Source organism: Pezoporus occidentalis, unplaced genomic scaffold (assembly GCF_034315485.1).
Source record: "Pezoporus occidentalis ecotype Australia unplaced genomic scaffold, CSIRO_AGI_Poc_V1 ctg112, whole genome shotgun sequence".
NCBI classification, from domain to species: Eukaryota; Metazoa; Chordata; class Aves; order Psittaciformes; family Psittacidae; genus Pezoporus; species Pezoporus occidentalis.
In genome coordinates, this window is record NW_026912907.1 from 2,428,844 (window position 1) to 2,446,168 (window position 17,325).

A 17,325-nucleotide genomic window follows, 5' to 3' on the forward strand; every position below is an offset into this window, starting at 1 on the left:
TGGGAAATTGATTTCTCTTTACATTTTGTTTTCAAAGTAAACCAACTGTAATGTTCAAGTTTTTTATGGTTTTTTTTACTTGAAAGAAATGTGATCAAGAAAGAGAAAGCAGGTTTGGGCAGCATTAGAGGCGTGAGTATTGTTAACAGCATTTTTCATCGTAACTAAATGAAACCAAAATACAAAAAAAAAGCAACGTTTCATTAAAGTGCCATTGCCATGGGAAAAATTGATTTCTCTTTACATTTTGTTTTCAAAGCCCTAATATTGAAAATTAACCAACTGCCTTTTTATTTAATTTTGATTTGATACAGATGTTAGAAAGCCTAAGTTATTGTTAGTGTGTCGTCTGAGGTGTTATGCAAGATGATGAGATTAAATTTTACCTTCGCTCTTGTCAACTACTTTAATAGAGCAGTATTTCAGAAATCAGGTAAAAAATGCTTCAGCAGTTCCCAGTATCTCCCTTGCCACTAACTTGCCAAACTATTTGTATGACCTGTTAAAGGAGGCTGACAGTAAAATCTCTTCAGTGCCTTTTGTAGCTCTTTCACTATACAAGGAGAATTGAGTACTCCTTCTGGGTACCTGAAAAAGATTGTATAGTTCTCATTCTTCTACTTGTACTTTGCATGGACTGCTTGTGTATCTGCCTATCTCTTATACAGTGGTCATTTCTGGATAAGCAAATTCTGTTTATAAAAGTGTTTTATGCAAAGGGTCTGAGCAGATTCTAAATCTTCCTCCCTTTTCAGGCACCAAGATCTGACAGGGGGTTTTCTTTAACTCCACTGTATACCAACAAACACAAATCTCCTGATCTCTACAGTTATTTTAGAGAAGAAAGAATAGGTCATTTTTACTTCCAGAACTTTGTTGCTCTGTATGTTTTACTCCAGGGACTAGAATTCTCCCTGATTTGCACAACACTGTGCTTGTTACCTCTGTAGAAAGAAAAGGAGATACTTGGGCCCAGAACAAGAAACAGCTGAGGAAAGCGGTCACTACAAAGATGATGAGAAAATAAATGCATGTGAAGACCTTTTACAAACTTTCCTACCTCAGAAAGGAACATAGTGAAAGAAGAAAAATGAAGAAATTACAAGCTTCTTCCCCCCCCCCCCAATTTATTTATTTATTTATCACTCTGCAAGGAGAATATATGCCTTGGGAAAAGGGAGATTTACTTATGCTTTAAAATGTAGTTATTCCTGTCACTTTAATCCAGCAGAAGTTTATTTTCCTTCAGACAGTATTAGCATTCAAGCAGTTGCATGGTCTGTTGGATGAGGGAATTGCTCTACAAGAAAGCTAAAAAATAAAGTAGTACTTCGATTTATTTTGCTGATGTTTCAGTCTAGTTCATAAAGCACAGCAGATTTCGAGACTAACTGCAGCTTTCTTGAGTAACACAGAAAATGAAGGAATTGCTGTCTTGACTTTGAGGAGCTAAGTATGCAAGAAACTTCAGGGCTCAACTCACACCAAAATATAACTTTTTTTTATAAAGAGACATTGCAGTGGGGAAATAAGTGATAAAATAACATTTGGAGTATCTCAGAATGTTAAGATGAACTGTTAACTTCCTTTGACTTTTTTTCTTTCCTCTCTATAGGCTGGTAGAAGTGGAAAGACAGTTGCAGAATTGGAAAAAACAATTGGTTTGATGAAAAAGGTTGTAGAGAGAGTCCAAAGAGAAAATGAGGATCTGAAAAAAACTCCAGCTGTGGTTTCTAATGAGAAATTACTTGGTCTTGAACAGGAAAATGAGAAGCTAAAGGTACCGATATCTTTCCAGCAACTATATTCAGATAGCCGGTTAGCGTGCAAGTTAGTAGGAAAATGAAACAGCAAGCCTGTTACTGGTATCGATTGGCAGAAAAGTGGTTTAAGAATACCAAATATGAAGGCTGTAGAATAGAAAAGCAGAACTTCATTGTACTGCATGTTTTATGTAATGGCACCCTGTGCCTTAAGGATATATTTAAATACATGATTAAATGTTATGTTCATTGTGCTAGGTAGCTGTCACTATGCCATGCTTTAAAAATGGAGATGTGATATTTTCTACTAAGCAATGCATATGTATTTTAAGAAACTGTTTGATATTTAGTCTGAAATGGAAAAGATGAAACTTCAGGTGGGGGACCAGCTGAGTAAGCGTCATGACTCTAAAACCAAAGGAATGGAAAAAGTCATTACTGAAAACGAGAGGCTGCGTAAAGAACTGAAAAAGGTATGGTCATTGTAATGCATCCCTTGATTTCCATTAGTTACTGGTCGTGGTAAGTGTATTTATATATATTTTTAATGGTTGATATGGATTGGACACTTTCCCTAAGAACTGCTATTGCTACGATAGAATTGGAGGGGAGACATCCAGGGAGCAGCCAAAGACAGAATTTGGAAGTTATAGCAGTAGTGATCTTGTAGGTAGTTTTCCTCTAAATCAGCACTGACCCTATCCCACCGTCACTTCAGATAATCCTGAGCTTCGTTAGGTTAAGTATTCCGTAAACTTTTGTTTTTATTGAACAATAGGAAGCCGACAATGGAGAGAAGCTACGAATAGCAAAGAATAACTTGGAGGTATTAAATGAGAAGTTAACAGGGCAGCTGGAGGAAACCATTAAGAGGCTAAATTTGGCTGAGAGCCAAATTGATGGAGCTGACAGCAAAACCTGGAAGCCCATTGTAACAAGGTAGGAATTGAGAATGAAGTAAGGAAGATAATTTCTCTTTAAATATTAGCAAACAAATTAGGCTTGAATTTTCATAATTTCTTTCTTCTTTTGAAGATAGTTTAGTATCATCAGTATTTTATTTTCTGATTATATATCAATATGTAGAATCAGTATAAAGGTCCAGCAGAGATCTGGTGTCCTTAAATACTGGCCTGTCAGCTGCTTGTACAGAGTAGCCAGCGACTTATCTCCCTTCTTCAGATTAGCTGTAGGCTTGTGGATAGTTTTGGTAAAGGAAGTATTTTGTGTTCCTTGCTGGTTAAATGCATTGTATTTGTGCTTTGTGGAATGTCAGCGTCTTTGCTGAGCTTAGAAATTTTCCAGTACCTTACCGCATGGATCATAATCTAAAACAAAAACTGTAAGTCAGGAACCTGCTTTTCCCAGCTTGGCTGGGTTTGAATCTAGGTTTTAACCATGTCAATGTGCAGAGGTTGTGTTAGGAAACACACTGGATTTCTACATTCCTTGGGGCATATAGGCATAGCTGATGCTCCCTGGTGTGTGTGTTCTGAAGGCTAATTGCAGTCAGCCAGCTGGTTCTGTTATCTGTAGAAGAAGGGAGAAAAACTGACAGACTGGCACTGGATTGTCTTTTTCAATATATTATTTGAAGCGTGTAAACCACCATTTCCAGATTTTTAGATAAAACTCAGACTTTGAGATCAGCATCAAAAATCACGTTTTGTTTGGTAGTAAATGTCTGTAACTCTTTACCAGTAAGTTATCTGCACATTACCTATCAGTTGTTTTAAAGTAATGATTTTGGCAAACAGTCACCCCCAGACCATTCCTGTTAACACCCCTTTCAGTCGTGAGCTGCAAAGAAAGATGCTAGTTACATGTCACGCTAGAGTGATACAGAATAAAGATTGATAGAAGATACATTCACATGAAATACACGTGTGTGGATTCATCAAAGTAGAAGAGGAATGAGAATTTTACTCCTCTTGAGGCAAGAATTTTTAACTGGATATTATCTCATGTACTGCTGTAACTCAGAAAAGGACACGAAAACAAAACAATGCATGTGCCATTAAAATAAATAAATAGCCTGTGTCCTGCCTAAGGATGGAAGGGAGCAAATCTGGGGAAGAAGTACTTAGTCATGGATGATCTCAGGATGACATAAGATGACGTTGCAAAAAGTACTATTTAATAGTTGTAAACAGAAGTGGAAGATATCTACAAAACCAGAACCTCTGACAGCCACATTATTAGGGCAGAAAATCACCTGGACAGGAGAAGCCTGTCTGATTTCATCCTAGGTCGTAACAGTGTTGAACAATCTTTCTGCTGATGCCCAGCCTTGTACTCCCACAGGATCCCTTGCAGATTTAGTGTGTCTCTGCCATACTGCTGAGCCATTTTACTTCACTGAGACTTCAGAAAGCTGTCCTTTTTTTTTTCTTCCTTCCTAACCTTCCCCCTAACCATGTAGTGAGGTAAAATGTCCCTACGCAAGGTCAGTGACAGCCATATTTAGCATAAGGAAGGAAAGCAAAACTGGCTGCCAGCCACTGGAGGAGGAAGACAGGAACATGCAGTGAAGATGGTAGGCCCTTAGTAACTAGTGTGCCAGCTCAGTGGTTTGAACATAGTTTTTCTTCTAGCTCTCCACCTGTTCAAAAACATTTCTACTTAGTTCTGTTAAGCTGACATAGATCATAGTTGTAGACAGGTAGGTAGGTAGGTGTAAAATATATGGTTATGCTTAATTGTGCTTGTCTATTTCAAGTGGTGTGAATAAACTTTTATTTGCGTTTACTTTAAGATGATTTTAAAGTAAGTGACTGAGGTTGAGACATTACTAGCCTAAAGGAGCTCACCAGGTCACTTCAACATGCAGTCCACCCCACCAGCAAATCTTCCAAAGTATGGATGTCATAGTAGAAGGTGTCTGAAGGGCAGACAGGGGGATCATCCAAGTGATCCTTTGGAAGGCTCTTCAGCTGGTAGCAAGACGTAGATCACAGTGGTATCTGAAAGCCCACTTCAGACAGGAGATTGGACCTTGTGATCTCCAGAGGTACCTTCCAGCCAACATTTCAATGATTCTACAAAAACCTTTTTGTAGCCTTCTATGGCTCAAATCGAAACAGAATCCTCTTCCAACTACTGTTACTCCAGGGTAAACGGAAGTTCTTGCAGAATGTTTTTGTCTTTGGAAACTTCATCTTCTGTATCTGTATTAGCCCTTTCTCAGTACATTAATTTATTTCAATCAATCAAGGATACGACACTGAAGTAAGACCCAACCCATGCGCATGCTGTATCAATAACAGATGTGCATGTTTTTAGCAGGAGGTAGTTTAGGGTTCACGTGTAATAGAGTAAAAAGATTTCAGTCCCCCTTTAGTAAAGTACAGACACTAAGTAAGATCCACAAAGGTGTAACGCTTGCAAAAGCCTTTACTCTAAGATTAAAAATGCATTTTTCTTTCAGCTCACTTATTTTTAAGACCAATGCCCCAAACGTAGAGTGTATTTTATGGCATTTAATCTCCCACAGATATTTTAGTCTCTATTTCTGCAAAAGTATTAGCTTCTGCTCTTATCTTTCTCTAAATAAAAATACTACCAGGATGCACGAAACGAAGATAAAGGAAATGGAAATGCATATTGCTAAAAAAACCCAAAGCATTACTGACCTTAAACGGCTGCTGCAGGAAGCAACAGAACGTGAACAGAATGCTGATAAAAACTTACAAGATCTAAAAGAACAAGTGAGTAAAATTTAGCCAGATGACTCTGAGAATAAATTGCTTAATATTTCTTTCTTTCTAATATCTATATGGGAAGAGTTTGGTTTGTTATTTTTCTCTGATCCATGCTTTTATGGGTTTTTTCAGCCCTGGTTGCTGTACCTGTACATTTACATGTTTTAGCCATTAATGAGGTTTACTACAGATTATCAACATATACTTCTGACTTGCAGTCTTAGGGGATTTTTTTTTTTTCTATTGTATTCTTCCATGTGTTTGTTGTTGGTTTGTTTGTTTGTTTTTTTTAATGATAGCTTCATTGATCACATGTAGGTACAGATGCTTCAAATAAAATCTTTCTAGCTTGTTCCACTGCAGGAGTGAGTTTGCTGGAGGAACTTACCTCTTCCAGGTCTTTTTGGGGGGACTGATTAACTCTGCCACCATAAAGGGTATGGATCTTCATGCCTATTACCAATATGGCCTCTGAATATGCAGTCCCTAATAAGTCATACAAACATTATTTCACACATGGAAGAGTTGATAAATTTTAAACTCTGGTACCTTTGAAAAGATGTACCAAATTTTGGCTTTTAAGTACTTGGCAGATGCAGCCCTAGGACTACCCACCTAGGTTAGCTTCCATCCTCTCATTTATTAATACGTGCAGGGTTTTGTTCCCCAGGCATCTTGTACTGGCCATTCTTGTTGTAACGAATCAAACACACAACTTCCACTATAGGAAGTCATATATTTTCTGTAGGCAACGAAAGCATTCAATAAATAGAACTTGGAATTGAGTGCTATAAAAAAAAAAAACTTTGTTAATTTGTGTTTGGTTTTCCTTTTCTAAAGTCAGATTATTAACAGGAAGTGTACAACAGCAGCAAACTTAACACAGAGAGAAAATGATTTCATTATGTGATACTCCTGTGGAGCAACACACTTCCCAGTTTGTTTTGTGTCTCAAATACTGATGAAGAGATGTGTCAAGGGTAGCTACATTAAAAAGAAACAAGAGATTGATGGTTGTTAAAAAAAAAATAAACACAACCAAACAAATCCTTATCATTTTAGTTAATAATAGAACAAACGGCTATCACTGACCATAGCCTTAGGAGAGTTCATAAACTGTCACTTCATTCAAATATATAGTCTTGTATTTTTTGCTCGTATAGTCTCTGATTTTTTGCTCCTGCATCCTCTACTGAAAAGCACTTGAAGAGGCTACACCCCTCTGTAGGTAATTAGCTTTGTGAAAACTGTCAGTAGATGAACACTCTGATGATCTAGTACTTGGTTATGTCCTTAGTATTATTTTCATTCATTTTTCTAATTCGGTATCAAAGAGAACTCCATCTGAACTGTATTACCTCTGGATACTGTTTCAAGAGTAAAACTTTCTTAATTTTTCTTTTAAGATTGAGCTTCTCAAACAGTTTCCTGAAGGTACAAGGACAGAGCAAAGCCTTTTCAGGGAGCTTCAGCTTTTAAGGTAATGTACTCTTTAAATACCTAAATAAATAATTCAGCCAATATACATGAGAATAATCAGGAAACGGCCACCGCGATTTTTACTTATATATTTTATATTCTAAAATAGTTTAACAGTTTTTAAAAATTATTCTAAAAATGTTTTATATTCCAGATTAACTAATAACCGATTAGAGAAAGACAAAGCAGAACTAGCTCAGCAGGTGGAAGATTATAAGCACCACATGCACACATGCACAAGTGAAGTTTCTGCAGCTGGTAATCGTTTTCAATACTAAAATGATGATCCTCCTGTATTTGGGGCCTTAAGTAAAAATAGGTTAAAATGTATGTGCAAAATGGTAATAAACCTACAGAATTATGTGAATTATGTGAATTACAGAGTAGCGTAAACTGGAGCAAATTAAGGTCCTGGATTTTGGAGTTACTTTCACAAGCGGTTTATAGAGAAGTGTTAACTAATTGCGGAGACTTTTACGATCTTACGAACAAGAGCTCGTAATATTTGTCAGATTTCCCTTTCCAAGAGGATGTACAGTTCATCGCTTTGCTTTATAAACCTCAAAAGACTTCTTGTGTCAGTCATTCACTGAAATCCTCCTGCTTACCCCTTTTGCCTTGGGTTGGAAGCTGCCATAGAATTCTATTCATCTCTTCCCAGATACCAGCTCTGCAAATAGTTTAAGACTCCCAAGGGAAAAGCAGAGCACTATAGAGCAGCACGTTGCCGTATGACTGGGAAAAGAAAAACTAACCCTTTCTGAAATTATGAATATAGTTAACAAGATCCTTACACTACGTTATTGCCAAATTTCCTGCATTTAACTCAGAGAAACTGAATGCAGGACTGGCAATGGGAGCATTGCATTCAGTTATAGGAGCCAGACACACCCACTTAATTTGTATAAGAACTAAAGCCCAAGTGACTTGAATTTTTGGTGGTTGTTGATCCCCATTGGGTTTACACACTGTTACAAATTGTTCAGCTTTCAGGGGATGCAGAATTACTGTGACAAGATAACTCGTATCATTGTTTTTCATTACCTTAAATTTTGTAACAAATTACCATTACTTTTGCAGGACAGAATGAAATTTTACAGAAGGATAAAAGTGACAGGTTAATGGAAGCAGCTGACCTCCAGACACAGTTGAAAGCCTCTGAGCTGGAGAAACAGCAATTAAGGGTGAGTTGCAAAGATCATCCTGGGCAAGACAATGAGACAGTGGTTACCTAGGAGGAGTTGTTTAATATCTAAACTAATATCTAATGGCAAAGTCAATTTCTGAGCATTATGTTTACGAAGCCCGGTTTGCTGTTAGTGAATGTGTTGTTCATGGGCAGAGTTTTGTGTCTCTAGAGAACATGCTTATTATTATCTCATCATTTACCACTTAAGTTGTTGACATGTATTTCCCAAGTTCCGGATAAAGGTAGTGTATTCCTTCATTCTTTTTAACAGGAAGAAACAAAAACGCTGAGAAGAGAACTAGAAAACTATGGCCCTTCCTTTTTTGAAGAAATTGAAGATCTGAAATATAACTACAATGAAGAAGTTAAAAAAAATATTATCTTAGAAGAGAAACTAAAGCAGCTTTCTGAAGAGTTTGGCATTCAAGGGGATAGTCCAGGCAATGTTTCTGTTGATTAGGCTAGTGTTTAGTGTCCTCAGTATTAATACAGTAAATAAATTCTGGGGCAATTTCATCATATTTATTTTATCTGTTTTTTATCTTGGAATAATACAAGTCTATTAAAGTTGCAACAGTTTGGCACATAGAGCACAGAATTGGATTAGTCAACAGATTATGGTCAGTATTTATATACACCAGTCAAAAATGAGTTTTACTTCTCCCAGCCCCTTTGCAATACTGTATGTTAATTCAGAACAGTAATTTGAGTTATACACAGGTGTTAAGTGAAGTTGAAACCTTGGACTTACCCTGTTAGTCAAGAAAACTCTTAAAATGTACCAAGTCTGCCAAGTTCCAGATCAGTAAAAACGTGCAATTCATTCTGCTGTCTCGCGCTATCATCCTTAACTGTGGACTCAGGGTCAGTGTGCTGACTACCTGTGCTTACATCCCTGACTGTTTTTACCTCAAATTTTAGAAAATCCAAGAACAAAGAATTGAAAATAAAGTTATAGTAGTATTTCAACCAATCTAATGGTGTTTTGGTATTTAAAAGTTTTCCACCAAAGCAAACTGCTACAACTTAGAAAAAATAAAAAATGCAGTTTTATGGGCCCACCTGAAATACATCCTTTACAGTATGCTTCTGACACTTAACTTATAACAGTTTCCAGAAATGGATTCAAAAGTTAAGAAGTTTTCCGAACTGAAAATAAACATGCTAAAAGCTAGATCTCTGCTCTGGATGTTGGATCTCTCGCTACATCAAATCAGTCATTTAGGAAAAACTTAACATTGCACGCAGTACCTAGGCTGTTGCCCGAGATAGGAGATTATTTGTAAAGAGTTCTGTGGTAGACGCAGGAGGAATGTAGCTCATAAAACCCATATCAAGCATCAAACTTGATATCTTGGAGTCTGTCAAATCTTTGACCATTCAAGTTTGAAAAATGGTGAAACAAACTCTGTGGTTCAAAGTCACAGTCATATTTAGCTCTATTAAAAGAAATTACAACCGGCTGAGAATTGAGGTATGTCTCTGCAAGTGGCCAGCGTAAGCCAAGATGATGGCGATGGAGCTAAAATAGAAAGAAGTAAAATCAGCTTAGAGGTTCTGGTATAGTAGCCCAACAGTTCCAACTTGCAGGGAGGTGCGGGTGTGCATGTCCTTTCATTCGAAAATCTCTGCACGGGGGCACTTAGAATCATTAAGCAGTTATCTGAGTAACACGAGTAACAGCAAAGCACAAGACAAACCAGAACCAAGGTGTCATCCAGAGCTTCAGCAAAAAATACGAACCTGCCAGTTAATCAAAACCCACATTCTTATTAGCAATACTTGTTCTGTAAGTCAACATTACAAGAAAGGAATTTTTAAGATAAAGAAACGAAGCTTTAAAATGTTGAGTGATTCCTATACCGAGAGGCAAGAAAACACTATGTTCTCAATTACCTTATTAGCATAATGTAGATAATGAAAAAGTTTAATATGTTGTCACTGTAGTGATCCACTGTCTTGACTAATTCTACTGTCATCTCACTTGCTCGGAGAACATTACTACTAAAGAATTCGGAAAGCGAGACAAGAAGTGAATACCTCACTTGAAGTCGTATGAATTACTCTACTGCTTCCCCCATGCCCACATATATATTTACCTTGATTAAACACCCATCATTGCAGTGCCACACAATTCCTTCCACTTTACCCTCACTGCAGCCTTCAAACCAAGATAGCATGTCATTTTGTTTCAAAGGGGGCGGATTCTTTATTTCAAATGCTCCATGTGGCACAAGAAGATGTACAGGCTGCTTCTTGCTTCCTAATCCTACGTTAAGAGAAAAAAAAAAAACAACTGCTGCTAGTTACGTGTGTTAAGATTTTCCTCACTTTTGTTACTATGGCTATCTAAAGCACTATTAAAGGTAGACTTTTATTAGATTCTGTAACAGTTAAGAGAACTGTTTAAGGGAACAGTTAAATACGCACTTTTAAGTACCAAATGTAGCTGTTTCTTCCTCATGTAACCTTTTATTTATATATTTTCTTATGAATATAGATTAATACTTAAGCCAGGCTGTTAACAACTGCATTGCTGCTTCGCAGACCGTTCAATGTAAGCCTCCATCTAAGAATACAGCCATTAAACTTTTGTGTTGCATTTCCTTTACATTCTGAGAAAATGCTTAGACCAGATACTACTATTTTTCCTATCTGTCCTTGCAAGTTACCCTAACAGCAACGCTCAGAAATCAGTTGTGCTCATACCTATTTTTGTCGTTGTAAGGATTTTACAGAGAAGCCACAACCAAAATTTAGCTTAAATTACATTTCCCTAAAAAAGTATTCATAAGATTTTATAATTAAAAAATTACAATTTATGACTTTACAGGAAAAAAAACAACAAGCAATCATTTTCTGCTTTAATGCGATAAAGAACATCAAAAGAGCAAGAAAAAAAAAAGTCAAGAAAAGACACTAACAAACAATCTTAAATATTTTAGTATTTTAATAGTAACATTTTAAACAACTGAAGAGTAATGCAAAGCATTCTTCTAGTAACTCCTGAAGAACACGCAGGTGAAAACAGGTTTAATAGACATAGTTTCGTAAAAACTCAGCTTTCTGAGGCGAGCATTTCTGGGTGGGTGTTTTTTGAGGCAGCCCTTTCTCTCCTTTCTAAAAAAGTTACATTGCTAACTTGGAACTTTTAAAAAAACTTATTAAAAAAAAAAGAAAAGAAAAAAAAAAGCATTGACTTAACTCAAAAATATCACCAAATAGGAAAGTATTTAAGAAAAGACCATAGAAACTTACCATACGGATTTGCATTAATATTAGTCCCAATAAGCTCCAGGGTTTGCTCTAAAATTTCTGATAAGGGCACCGGGCTGATTTCCAGAAGCCCTGGATCAGCATGGTGTTTCAATACCAGTGCTATTTCAGCCTCATAATTTACAACGGATGAGTGCCAGCAATACTGCTTACTATTTTTCTCCACAGGCACCCAACCTAGGAGAAAACATTTCATTTTACCAAAGTAAATACCTGAAGTTATCAAACACGTAGTAGAACTGTACATGCATTAAAACCCAAACCAACAATACACACCATTAATTCCGAACAGAAAGAGTAACAAGAGAAACTCTGTTGTGTCTCAGAAAAATGTCAGAGGAATGCAAACAGGACAACTATGCCTTCAGCTGAAGCCCTGTAAGACTGTACAGCAAACTGCAATTATTTTCATTGTGTCAGAAGAACAAAGCCTTTCTAGACACTGAATGAATGACATGCAATTCTTCTCTGAATAGGTTAACTACTACTTTTTACTCTACAACTAATTCTAATTAACTTCAAAAATGGATTTCCCCCCACCCACTTTACCCATTCTGCATCTTAAGTACCTGGCATATGTCCGTTCTCATCAGGCAAGGGATTGCCATTAGAAAACTCTATGTCCTTTGCTGGAATCCAGGTATCTGGAACAGGCTTGAAATCCTCCTCAATGTTCCAAGCAAATTCTAGATGTATAAGTACGACATTTAGTTCCTGGCAAACTCTTAGCCAATTTTACGTTTTGATCGTCTTTCAATGCAACTATTAAAATACCACTGATCTAAACTTTGTTTTACAGGCAGTAGTCCCAATTAGTACAAGCACTAAAATCTGGCACACTCAGGCAAGCTACAATTAGGATGGTGTAGTTTAAAAGTTCAAAACTAAGAAGTGGAAATAGGCATCTAAATAGCCAACATTGTATTTAAAGTGGAACAAGATAAATCAGAACAAAACAGAACAGAATTTTGGTTGGAAGGGACCCACAACAATCATCCAGTCCAACTGCATGACCAATTCAGGGTTGAACAAAACTTAAAGCACGCTGTTGTTGTTAAGGGCATCGTCAAAATGCCTTTTGAACAGTGACAGGCCTGGGACATTGACCACCTCTCTAGGAAGCCTCTTCCAGTGTCTGACCACCCTCTTAGTAAAGAAAAGCTTCCTAATGTCTAAACCCTCTCCACTTCCCCTCCTCAGGAAGCTGTAGAGAGGAAAACATATCAACACTCAGCCTCCTTTTCTGCAAACTCAACAAGCCCGAAGCACTCAGAGTACCTTCTTTCCAGCCCCATTACCACCACTGTTGCCCTCCTCTGAACGCATGCAAGGACCTTAATGTCCTTCAAGCTCTAGGGCCCAACACTGCACACCGGATTCAGGGTGAGGCTCCACCAACACTGAATACAGCAGGATAATCACCTCTTTTGACCAGCTGGTTATGCTGGTTTGATGCACCCCAGAATGCAGTTTGCCCTCTGGGCTGCCAGGGAATGCTGCTGTCAACCAGAACTGTAGAATTGAGCCCTGAGGAACACCACTGGTGACCAGTCCCCAGCCAAATGCAGTCCCATTCACTACAACCTTGGGAGCTCTGCCCTTCAGCTACTTCTTCACCAAGCACACTGTGAACCTTCTTAGTTCCCACAGTCAGCCAACCTATCCAGAAGGATGCTGTCCGGGACAGTATCAAAAGCCTTACTAAAGTCCAGAAAAACTACCCCCACCACCTTCCCTTCATCCAGTAGGCAGGTGACCTAATCATAGAAGGATACCAAATTAGTTAAACAGGACTTTGCCTTTGTAAATCCATGTGACTGTGCCAGATGACTGCATTATTCTTTAAATGACTTTCAACAGAACCAAGTAGAATCTTCCCCATAATTTTTTCTGCAACCAACATTAGACTAACAGGTCTGTAGGTTCCCTGGTCTTCCCTCATGCCCTTTTTGAGGACTGGAGTAACACTGGCTAGATTCCAGTCAGTGCAGACTTCCCAACTCCCAAGACCTTTTTGGTAGATGATCAGGAGGGGTCCTGCCCTAACAGGACTAGCTCCCTCACCTGAGGCCCTTCGTGTCTTTTTCCTGCATAATTTTTTTTTCTGGAGAAGAGGAGGCTGCGTGGAGACCCCATAGCAGCCTGACAGTATCTGCAGGGGGCCTATAATGATGCTGGGGAGGGACTCTTCATTAGGGACTGTAGTGCCAGGACAAGGGGTAACGGGTTAAAACTTAAACAGGGGAAGTTTAGATTGGATATGAGGAAGAAGTTCTTTACTGTAAGGGTGTTAAGGCACCGGAATGTGTTGCCCAGGGAAGCTGTGAATGCTCCATCGCTGGCAGTGTTCAAGGCCTTGGGTGACACGGTTTAGTGTGAGGTGTCACTGCTCATGGCAGGGTGGTTTGAACTAGATGATCTTAAGGTCCTTTCCAACCCTAACTACCCTACAATTCTATGATATACAAACCATGTCCCTCTAATACTCCAGCAAAGCCCGACCTTGCTTCCAGAGATCTAGGATTTCCTTTTCCTCTTCGGCTCCAGAAGACGTTCCCTGTTCAGGCAAGCCGGTCTTCTGCCCCTCTTGCTTGACTTACAACCCAGTGTAACTACCTGCTCCTGTGCTTCTAAACAGTAGTTCTTAAAGACTGATTGGCACTTGTGGGCTCCCAAGCCTTCAAAAGCAGATTCTCAGGGTACTCTGCTAAGTGACTCCCTGAGCAGCTTAAAGTTTGCTCTCCTGAAGTCCAGATAGCAACTCTGCTGTCCTTTTTTCCTACTGCTCTGAAAATTTTAAACTCAACCACTACATGATCACTGTAGCCAAGACAGCCACCTACCACCATGTCCCCCATGTGTCCTACTCTATTCACAAACGGCAAGTCTAGGAGGGCACCTTTCCTAGTTGGCTCATTGAATGCCTGTGACAAGAAGTTACCTCCTACAAACTTTCCAAGAATTTCCAAGACCTGCTCATCACAGCAGTATGATATTCCCAGCTGATCTCTGGGAAATCGCAACCTCCCACAAGGACATGGGCTACCGATCCGGAAACATCTCCTAATTGCCTATGAAATAACTTACTGCTGCTTGCATCCTGGCTGGGCTATTGGAAGTAGACACCCCTCTACAACATCTCCTTTGTTTTCCATTCCCCTACTCCACAACTGCATCACCTACTAACCATACAGACTGTAGAGTCAAACCTTTCCCTCATGCACAGTGCAACACCTCCACCTCACCTGCCCTCTCTATCCCTCCTAAACAGCCTGTAGGCCTCCCTCCCAGCACTCCAATCGCGCCACTCATTCCGTCAAGTATCAATAATACCGATGATAGTGTAATTCTGGGAGCTAACCAATGCTTCCATTTCATGCTGTTTGCTTCTCACACTGCATGCACTGGTGGACAAGAATTTCAGACACACTCCTGAGCTCTCCACGTTCCCACAGGCATTGCCACCCATTGGCGATACCATGCCAGCCCTTATCTCACCTACTGCACTACTTTTGCTATCTCCTTCCCCAGTCGACTCTAAAGTTCTCTTCAAGAGTGACATTAAAATAATTTGAGTATGATCACTGACATTTCCTGCATTACATGAGAGCCGCTTTGCAAACTAGATTAACTTATATCGGAAAAGAAAAAGTAAGAAATCTTCACCAACCTTTGCAATCTTCCAATGAATACAAGAATTGTTTAAACTTTTTTTCAGCTTGCTTGTTAGGTTTACAATCCAGCCTAGCCCACAGATAGGGTTGCCCTAGAGTTTCCAGAGAAAGAAAACCAGCAGTTTACTGAGGTGACCATACCCGCTGAAATCAAGTACATAAAAGACAAGATATGAATTCTCATTTGCAACAAGAGAAATTATTTTACAGCCAAAGACACTACATAAATTCATACATTCATTAGACTACACGGACCTATGGTTACGGTAACTATTACTGCGTGGTCAAGATCTTCAATGGCAGCTGCATTCACAAAAGCTGTAATCCAGTAAACCTCACAACAAAAGCAAAGGCTACATAAAACAAGGCTTCTACTCAGCATGAGAAAACTCACAAAACCGTTGCATTACCTTTGTAGGTAGTTACATAACAGCAGGTTCCATCCACCTTTTCAGTAGGAATTGCACTGTATATATCTGCCTCTATCGCCTTTGCAGTTATAGTTTCAGTAGCCAAAACTTTAAACGGCTGAAAAAAAGACAGGTATTTTAAACCCTCATCATGGCTAGATTGCTGTCTTTTTTCTCATGTGGATTCTTGCTCCTGACAACTGGACTCTAGAAGCCAAGTCATACTCATCCTATTCCTGATTTCTAACCCTACCAAAATACACCAGTTTCCTCAAGACATGGCAGCCTGGAAAATGCTCTAATACAGAAGACCAAAGGCAATCTCTTTGCAAACTCTCTCCCCCTTTTTCACACTTGATTATTATTTAGAGATAATTTTGCCTTTGTATGCACTTCAAGTAGTGCATATACACTAGAAGGGCTCCAGGCTAATGCTGCAGTATTTGGATGTGCCTTCCTGTATGACAATGGCAACAGAAATTCATCCCCATGAGCTGCTCCAAGCTCTCAGTTCGGAACTGGAAGCCAACAGCACCATTTTATGCCATGAAATACACAGGCCAGTGCAACACAAGGTAGCAAAAGCATCCTGGTGTTACACACTTGGTATCAGAGCTGCCAACTAAACAGTCTTCCACTTCCAAGAGCAAAGACACAAGTGATCCAGGCATCTGAAATAAACAGCCACCCACAACTATTCCAAATTTCTAAGCGGGGTTCTGTAACAGCATCACTGTAAACATATCACCAGTTGTGTTTGGATTCAAATGTTCCTGCAAAATCATCTCCCCTTCCTCCTCTCTCCCAGGACACCTATGAGTTGTGAATCTCAAAACAGAACTCTGAATTCATAAAATGAGAACCTTGAGAACCTTCTACAGGCTTTCTTTGTATCAATGGGCTGTTTTCTATTTTAGAAACCGGATTTGCAATCATCTATGACAATTTTATGAAGATTACATGAAAATCGTTCAGGGTAAGAAGGTAAAATTCCCGTTGGTTTTCTGACCACCACCCCCCTTCTTCCCTAGCAAACAGAACCCCCTCTGGAATTCTTGCCTGCAGTTTGAAAAAAGGGAAAACACAGCGTATGCCAGTTCTAGACCTAATCCCCTAATGGTTTCTTCTGCATGAATTAAGAAAATACATAGGGAGACCCTTACATGACCATTACCACGATGGTGTTGCTACTCAGAGTTGAACAACTTAGTTACTGAAGTCTTGGCAATCATTTCAGCTCTTCCGTCCAGAAGTGAAATACTAAAGGGTGAAAGTCACCCACACGGATACAAGTTCACCATGCAGCTGACAGAAAACAGTAGGTACTGCTCCTAAAACCAGGTAAGAAAGATTGAAGGTCTATGGCTAGAGAGGTGAATCACACCCCAGTCTGTCTTGACACTGCCATTTCCATCTCAGGAAGTCGTAACGTTGATTCGGATCCACTACTTTCCCCTTATTAGATATCCCACGGTTTACAGCCTCAAAGGAATTCTTCCCGCATAACCCTGTTACTGCCCGGATCACAACAAAAAAGAAGAGAAAAAAGCGCGTTTATTCCCCACAAGGCTCACAGGAGGGCATGGCGCAACAGTTTTACACAACTCCCAGTCTGTCCATGGCGGAGCAGGCTCGTTCCTTGCCGTGACCATTTCCGACTCTTGCGTGAGCACCTGGATACGCCACCGTCCATTTCGCCAGAGACCTGCAGCCAAACCTCTCACCACTCGGCTGACTCACCCCGTCGGGTGCGCTCCGGTCGAGCTCGACCCGGCACCGGACTCGGCCCCGCCGCGGAGACTGGGGCCCCCACCTCCTACCGCCCTCCCAGCC

At 39.4% G+C, this 17,325-nt stretch overlaps 2 protein-coding genes across 2 annotated transcripts in view; one reads left to right on the forward strand and one right to left on the reverse strand.

Moving 5' to 3' along the window:
• CEP290 (centrosomal protein 290) overlaps window positions 1-9,105 on the forward strand; it is a 49,601-nt gene extending 40,496 nt beyond the window's left edge. The window contains 9 exon segments of the mRNA XM_062633870.1: window positions 87-132; window positions 1,616-1,780; window positions 2,114-2,236; window positions 2,542-2,702; window positions 5,329-5,470; window positions 6,871-6,944; window positions 7,098-7,201; window positions 8,024-8,127; window positions 8,404-9,105. Coding sequence (XP_062489854.1) covers window positions 87-132; window positions 1,616-1,780; window positions 2,114-2,236; window positions 2,542-2,702; window positions 5,329-5,470; window positions 6,871-6,944; window positions 7,098-7,201; window positions 8,024-8,127; window positions 8,404-8,592 — 1,108 coding nt within the window. The 3' untranslated portion in view covers window positions 8,593-9,105.
• A 129-nt stretch (window positions 9,106-9,234) lies between these two features.
• On the reverse strand, window positions 9,235-17,197 carry RLIG1 (RNA 5'-phosphate and 3'-OH ligase 1; the record flags this gene model as incomplete). Its single annotated transcript, XM_062633920.1, has 7 exons — window positions 9,235-9,654; window positions 10,232-10,401; window positions 11,391-11,585; window positions 11,978-12,094; window positions 15,079-15,174; window positions 15,493-15,610; window positions 17,166-17,197. Coding segments are annotated over 7 exons (917 nt in total), but the record flags the coding sequence as incomplete, so codon positions are not given.
• Window positions 17,198-17,325: the final 128 nt, after the last annotated feature.